Source organism: Salarias fasciatus, chromosome 7 (genome assembly GCF_902148845.1).
Source record: "Salarias fasciatus chromosome 7, fSalaFa1.1, whole genome shotgun sequence".
In the NCBI taxonomy this organism is placed as follows: domain Eukaryota; kingdom Metazoa; phylum Chordata; class Actinopteri; order Blenniiformes; family Blenniidae; genus Salarias; species Salarias fasciatus.
The window spans coordinates 27,966,784-27,974,471 of record NC_043751.1 but is presented as its reverse complement, the minus strand read 5'-3'; the positions used below and the strand labels follow the sequence as shown (position 1 = coordinate 27,974,471).

The 7,688-nt window shown below is 42.9% G+C and overlaps 1 protein-coding gene across 1 annotated transcript; it reads left to right on the top strand.

The window, feature by feature from the left end:
- The first annotated feature begins 399 nt into the window (after positions 1 to 399).
- LOC115392183 (probable polypeptide N-acetylgalactosaminyltransferase 8) lies at positions 400 to 7,331 on the top strand. Its single transcript, XM_030096720.1, has 11 exons — positions 400 to 597; positions 2,591 to 2,939; positions 3,072 to 3,238; positions 4,380 to 4,566; positions 5,661 to 5,858; positions 5,950 to 6,064; positions 6,269 to 6,454; positions 6,522 to 6,659; positions 6,755 to 6,847; positions 6,938 to 7,108; positions 7,189 to 7,331. The coding sequence occupies exons 1-11, from the start codon at positions 420 to 422 to the stop codon at positions 7,306 to 7,308; spliced, it is 1,902 nt and encodes a 633-aa protein (XP_029952580.1). The 5' UTR covers positions 400 to 419; the 3' UTR covers positions 7,309 to 7,331.
- The last annotated feature ends 357 nt before the right edge of the window (positions 7,332 to 7,688 follow it).

The following is a 7,688-nucleotide window of genomic DNA, read 5'->3' as shown; positions in this document are numbered from 1 at the left end:
GGCTGCAGTGATTTTGGTGACACAAAGTGAAACACAGATTAGCTATGTCTGGCTTGTTCACACTATTATTTTTTTTTTTTTTGTTTTAATCAAACTTTGGGGATTTAGGGGCTGGTAGAGTCCAACAGCTACAGGATAAGGTTTTTTTTTGTTTGCTTGTTTTGTTACATTTCACTGTATTTTGCAGCAGAGGGTTTCATTAAAGTTGGCTTCATGTTGAAACTGAAACTGTAGTTACTTTACATTGAAAAATGGCAGCTTACCTCACCTGGGCGTGTGCGTGAAGGCGGCGTGGTGACGTCAGCTCGCCGCTTGATCCAGGTGTGGATCTTCATCCTCCTCCCATGTGACTGATCCGTTTAAAGACGTGCCTCTCGCTCCACTCCGGGGTCTCGCGTCGTGTCCGCGCGCGCGTCAGCATGAGAGCGGCGTGGGTGAAGCGCGCGCTGTTCACGCTGTGGGGCTGCGGGCTCGTGCTCTACCTGGGCTTTCACCTGATGGTGAGGTATGTGAATCACGTGGAGACACAGAGTGGACTGGAGGCATCACGAGCCGAGAGAAGGATGTCACACCTGGAGGGGAGCATCAACAAGCTCTGTGAGTTCTATTCACTAATATTCATCTGTATTATTGTTTGATTATTAAAGCTACAGGGAGTAATGGATCGATCTGAGGAATATTGATTCACGTTTGTTTCTGACATAATATACATATTTACACTGCTGATCACATCCACATGCCAGTACAGGTTGCTGCCAAACAATAACGGCAAAGGAATGCAGCTTTATTAGGGACGATAAAAGCAATACAGCAAAGCGATAACGGCCATAGATCTCTGTCCTACGATGATGACGCATTTTGCTGTGAAATTGTCAGTGGAAACTGCTCACAAACGTGTTGAACTAACATGCTTTGTGTTTTGTACCATAACTTATAACAGTGGTGGGCCGTCCGAGGCTGCGAGGCCTTCTCTGCTGTCCTCATGGAAATACCTGAATCACAGCCTTATTGTCCACGAAAACTTATTAATGAGCTATCTCTGAGAAAATCAAGGTGGTGGAGTGATACTGGGTTTATTGACTCTTCATATTAGGGCTGAACGATATGGGCAAAATTTCATATCTCGATATCCATGCCAGATATCTCTATCGATACGATATATTACAATGGATTCAGTGAAAATTAAGCATTTTTCAGAAAAATAAAAACATTATAATACAAAAGGTTGTAGAAAAAAAAAATGCTGTTTTATTTATGAGAACTCACTGCCACGACCACCAAACTTGTTTGTGCAGATTCTGCAACCGCCCTCTGCCATCAGCTGTCAACCAGTAAACGAGGTTTGTGGTTGGCTGGCCTTACCTGTGCATGGGCGAGCTTACATGCAGGGCAAGCAGGGGAAATCTTGATATCGTTGATTTTGAGAAACTAATGTCCTGAATGTTCATATCCCGATATCGATATGATAACGATATATCGTTCAGCCCTACTTCATATAGACCAGGGGTTGGCATTCCTGGTCCTCGATTGCCGCAGCCCTGCATGTTTTCCAGTCTCCCTGCTTCGACACAGCTGTTTGCAATGTGGCTCCTTATCAGGCTTTCTGCTGGACTCTGCCATGATTCTTCACGAGATTCAGGTGTGTTGAAGCAGGGAGACATGGAAAACATGCAAGGCTGCAGCCTTCAATGACCAGGAATGCCCACCCCTGAAAAATGGAGCAAAGTTATTTTTGGTTAAAAAAATCATTTTAGAGGGTGAAATGGCTCTTTCAAAATAAGGCCACCGAATCAACTGGGAAATGTCTCCCATTGGATTCCAAGTTAAATTGAGGTATTTCGAACCTCCTGTTCTCACAGCATCTATGGTGAAGAATTTAAAATTTGTTCTTGTTATATGACCCCTCAACTTTCTAAATTAAGATGCAGTTCCATGAAACACTTCCTCAATTTTTTTTCCTCAAATGGAAATGTAATTTTGTGCAATCTTGATGGCAAAACGGCTCCTGACCGAGACGGAAATTCTGGGATTTATTGAAACGTAAATCTAGTGACGAACCAGTTTTATCGCTGAACAAAGAGGCCATTGATCAGAGGTTACATAATCCTACCTCATAATCTCAGCGTAGTAAATCAGATTTAAACATATTACATAAAACATAATAAAACATTACACATAAAATCCAAGATGGCATCCAAAATGGCCACCAAATGTTTTTTTTTTTGACATAATTATAAACTTTCTAATGTAGTAATATACTCAAGATGAATCACAGCTGAGAACTATATCCAGTAACTTTGCTGCAGAAACATTTGTAAGATAAGTAATTACATTGAACTGTCTGTTTTGAATATATTTGCATGTTTTTTTTATATTGAATGAATTTTCAATAGAGATATTGAAGAAGCACACAATTTTATCAATTATCCTATTCCTCGTGCCCTGTTATTTTATTCATGTATTTTTAGCTTTTTACATTTAAAATTGTAGATTTCTCTGGTTATATTTGGCTGCCAAAAAAAAGGCAAGAAAGCTATTATGTCTGATGCTTTTCTCTTTTTGTCGTTCTTGATTTCTCACATCCGTAAAGACACAATGATGAAATCCTTCGAGAAAAAGCAGGATAGGATTAAACTCATTCTGGAAGAGGACATAGACAGATGGAGAAACGCTGCTAAAATCCTGGAAGAGAGCCTGAACCGGGGGAGAGACGCTGCTGACGTCCAACAGCCTGAAGATAAGAAAGCCTCCAAGAAGCAGCGTGAGCAGAAAGTCGCTAAGCTGTTCCCCAATTCTGCTCTTTTCAAATCGTGGGGATCGAACCTGTCCGAGGACGACCAAATGGAAGCAGAGACTTTGTTTAAGAATTATGGATACAACGTGTTTCTCAGCGATCGCCTTCCTCTCGATCGAGCTCTCCCGGACACCAGAGACAAGAGGTGTATTTTAAATTCCTGTTATTGTTCTCCTCCTCATCACTTCACACAAGAACCATCGCTGTCCTCACATTTCATTTCCCTCATTACGTCAACATACGTCTTCTTCAAACGTAGTCTTCTTCTCCTGCACAGATGTTTGGACAAGAGTTACCCGAAGGACCTTCCCAGCCTGGCAGTGGTGCTGATCTACCTGGACGAAGCCTTGTCTGTGCTCAAACGAGCCCTGCGCAGCATCGTGGACCGCACTCCCCGAAACGTGCTGAAGGAGATCGTCATGGTGGACGACAACAGCTCTAATGGTGCCTTGCTCAAACAATAATTACGATGTCCCAACACCTGAGTGTTCACCACAAAGCTTGTTTTGGTTTGCACTTAGGGGGGTGGAGACGAGATACATGGCACAAATTTCACAATCCTGCCGTGGTCAGTGAAAATGATTGTTATTTTCAGATTCTTTACTCAGAACAGCTTTACAATTCGCTTCATACAAGAATCCCTCTAGCCTCAGATTGGAATGGAGAGCCTCTGTCGTGTTGCCTTTTTTAAAGACTGGAAAACAAGTTGGTGTTTTTTCCGTCTAACTGTTTGATCATCGAAGTTGTGTGTTTTGTTTTTTTTTTTTAACCTTTTTAAAGTACTCTATATTTCAGCAGCTACATAATAGAATTTCAACTTTGACTCATAATGATTAACTAGTGGTTATAAATTAACCTGTCAAAGGTCGCAAACGCCCTTGCCTCGTAAACCAGCCCCGCCCACTCCTCATCCGTTTGGATTTTGGAGATGAGCTCAGTCTGGGTAGGAGCCCATAGCAGGGGATTTCACGCAGTCCGGAAACGGCCGAGCCAATCAGCGTTGCCGCTTTTTGTTTTCAATTTTTTTTGGCGAATTCCGGTGGCTAAACCGGAAGTGACGCTATCGCTGCGCGTATCGGAGATGGCGGACTTTAACCATCGTCTGAAAGCTGCAATCAGTAAAGTTATAGCCAAAATACCAAGAATTACAACAATCGCTAATCCTTAGAGAAGCGAACGCATTTTGATGACGTATTTATTTTGAAGCGCTGATTGGCTGAAGTGCGCTGTCAGTCAAAGGAGTAACCGACGCCCCCTGCAAGAAGTTTCAATGGGCTCCTATCCAGACTAAGTTGAACTCCAAATCCAAATGAGGATGAGGAGTGAGTGGGTCTGGTTTACGAGGCTACAAACGCCCTTGAGTATTAAAAAAAAAAAGTGGCCATCACCTCCGTCGCTGTTTTAAACACCTTGAACCTGATCACTCTTGTCACAATGTTTGAACTAGTTTGACATGTTTAGGATCATACTGGGCAGCGCTGTGTTCAGTGTGTGTGTGTGTGTGTGTGTGTGTGTGTGTGTGTGGCACTTGACCTTGAACCTGCCCCCATTTCCTCAGTATAAGCATCCACTTCCTGTGATTCAGACGACCTGAAGGGGGACCTGGATGCGTACATAAAAACACTGGAGCAAGAGAAGCCCAGCGTCCGTTTCGTCAGGGTGAGGCACACGGAGCAGCACGGTCTCGCCCACGCCCGGGCGTCTGGATGGAGAGCTGCCACCGCCGACGTGGTGGCCATCCTGGACGCTCACATCGAAGTCCATGAGATGTGGTAGGAGTCAGGAGGCGGAAGCTGATCGAGCTCTGTTAAATCTCGAGTGCTTGATCATTACTCCTTGAAGCAGAACTATTGTATCGCTGTGTACTTTGCCTTTAACTGTACAAAGACTGTTGGATAGATCATTCGCGGAATATCAACTTGTCTTCAAAACAGGATTTTAACAATTTCCAAGTTTTCTGCTAGCTCTGACAAAACAGTTAAACCCAGATTTTTGGTTGAATCATTTCTCGTGTTAGAAATGCTTCATTAAACACACACGTTGTGAAATGACCCTGTCTGCAGGTAGTGCGTTACTCTGTCCTCAGATCCACCCTCATTACGCAAGGTGCACATTTCCTCAAAGGGACAGCACCGTGAGCAATTTCCAAATCTTCATATTGATTCCTGAAGCAGTGAGGCAAGCTGACTTGGAAAATCTTAAAACGCATTAACAAGCTGGCTGATCCTGTTGCATTTGTGTTGACTGAATTTGTCCAAACTCTAAAGATATTTCGTGAAACTGACTCCAGACAGAAATGCAGAGACAGAAAAATGAGGATCTATTCATCTAATTCATCACTGTCGAGGACAGTCTTTAACATTTAGCTTGAAAAATGTTTCAAGATGAACAATAACAACAATAGTGTTCTCCAGAGTGTCATGACCGTTGGTCCATATTCTCCTCAGATTTGGTTGTCTTATAGTTGAGTCTCCTCTAATGGCAGTTCAGCTTGGTCGTCTGTCCATACCAATGTCTGTGAACTCGGCATTATCATTTATGTCCTCTGCATGTGTGTGGGGTTTCATTGCAAAACCAAACAGGGCCATCTACTGGTCCAACATAAAAACTACACTGCTTTAAGTGTTTCTGCCATTGCCATGTAAACACAAAACCTTCGTGAAATGAAAACACAAAAGCAATGCCTTTTGAAAGTTGAATTGCTGTCATGTAAGCAGGGTCGAAGTCCCTCAGATTCATACGTACTGATGCGGAAACTCTTGTGTTGTCTCTGTTTTATTACATTCGGTAAAGTTGATTTATGTTGTGATTATTTGGCTCATACACTGAAAGATCTGAATCGAACTTCCTGTTTCCGCTCTCGCAGGGCAGAACCGCTGCTGACTCAGATCCAGGCCGACCGGACAGTGGTGGTCTCGCCCGTGTTTGACAAAGTCAACTTCGACGATCTGGAAATCGTTCAGTACTTCCCTGCAGCTCACGCCTTCGACTGGGCTCTGTGGTGCATGTATGAGAGTTTCAGCCCAGAGTATTATCTGAAGAACGACGGGTCGCTACCCGGGAAGTGAGTTCAGTTGACATCAACAAGGACTGCTGGCAGTAAAACAGTAGAGGGGGACGTTAAATGTGTCTGTGGTCGCTGCTGTCATCTTCAGGAGTCCGTCCGTCATGGGGATCCTAGTTGCCAACAGGGAGTTTCTTGGAGAAATTGGAGTCCTGGACGAAGGAATGAAGGTGTACGGCGGAGAAAATGTTGAACTGGGAATTCGTGTGAGTGAAGCTCCAAATTCATACTTTCAGATCTTAGAAATCATCACAACCTTGGTAAAACTAGTAAATTATCCAAAATACTGCAGAAACTCCTTCAATTTCTGCAGTTAAGGTTCATTTTAAGAATTCTTGCTGTAAGTCGACTCTAATTTTCCTGCCAATACAAAGTAACAAAGTTAAACGTGTGCATTATTGCTGGTGTAGGTGTGGACATGCGGCGGCAGTGTCGAGGTCGTTCCCTGCTCCAAGATTGCCCACATTGAGAGGGAGCACAAGCCGTACATGCTGGACCTGAGCAGCGCCATGAAGAGAAATGCCCTGAGGGTCGCGGAAGTCTGGATGGACGAATACAAGCACAACGTCAACCTGGCCTGGAACATCCCTTTTGAGGTAAAGGAGTCAGGAGGTCCAGCAGGAACATAAAACAATGATCGAACTTCTTTTTCTGTCTCCGTAGAATCATGGAATCGATATCGGAGATGTTTCAGAGAGGAAGAAACTGAGAGAAAGATTGAAATGTAAACCTTTCAAATGGTACCTGGAGAACATCTATCCTAAACTGGATCCCTGGCACAACATACTGGCTTTTGGAGGAGTGAGTTTTCTTTAAAAAAAAAAACAAACAAAAAAAACAAAAAACTTAGATATGTTTGATAGAGTGAGAAACACGCCCATGTTTGTTCCTGACAGTTGAAGAATCTTGACTCTGGCTTGTGCGTAGACCAGGGTAGAGTACCCGGGCACACCCCGGTGGCCTACCTGTGCCACTACTACGGACCGCAGGTGAGTGAAGCACCTCCGAGAGCCAAGTGTCACCTGATGGCGTATCTGCTCAGTTTAATTAGCATTTTCTCCTTTCTTTTACCGCTCAAGATGACATATTACAGAGGAAATGGTGAGTTGTACATTGGTGGCATCAAGTCCCACAAATACAACGACAATCGGTGCTTAGCTGATGTGGGCAAAAATACAACCGAGCCCGGCCTGTACGACTGCAAAGAGGCTGCACAGAAAGGAATGGGAATACACTGGAACTTCACTCAGGTATTACATGACAAAGTACTGCGCTCTGAGAAATGATTAGAAATGTTGGTGTTTTTATCCTCTTTGGTTTTCCTTTGCAGGGCCAAGAAATCAGAAACAACAAAACAATGAGATGCCTAGAAATCAATCAAGGGCTACTCTTAATAACTGAATGCTCTGGCCAAAAATGGGAAATCCAAAATATAATCAAACCATTTTAAATAAATATATATTTGAATGTATGTGGTCCTTGAGGTTTGCAATTTTATACTCATAAGGAATGATCAGTGCAGGGGATTTTTGCAGAAGTTTCTTCACCAGTGTGGTCTATTTTTCAATTTTGGAGAAGACAAACCAACAAAATAAAAATATTTATTTTTAAAAAAAATCACTTTTTTCCAGTTTTTTCTGCCTGTACATTGGCTGCCTCTGATTTGCAATCCATATCTCATTGTGTCATGATCATCTTAATTCTTTTATCATTTGCCGCTACACTCTCACACACATACATACGTATATAAACACATTAAAAATGAGTGATATATGACCTACTCTTCTACACGTACGTGCATGACCTCACATATTTATGGACTTATGCACT

Coding starts and splice junctions, on each gene's coding strand:
- LOC115392183 (XM_030096720.1), top strand. CDS start 420: ATGAGAGCGGCGTGGGTGAAGCGCGCGCTGTTCACGCTGTGGGGCTGC. Junction 3,239..4,379: donor GGACGACAACAGCTCTAATG/GTGCCTTGCTCA, acceptor CCTGTGATTCAG/ACGACCTGAAGGGGGACCTG. Junction 4,567..5,660: donor ATCGAAGTCCATGAGATGTG/GTAGGAGTCAGG, acceptor CCGCTCTCGCAG/GGCAGAACCGCTGCTGACTC.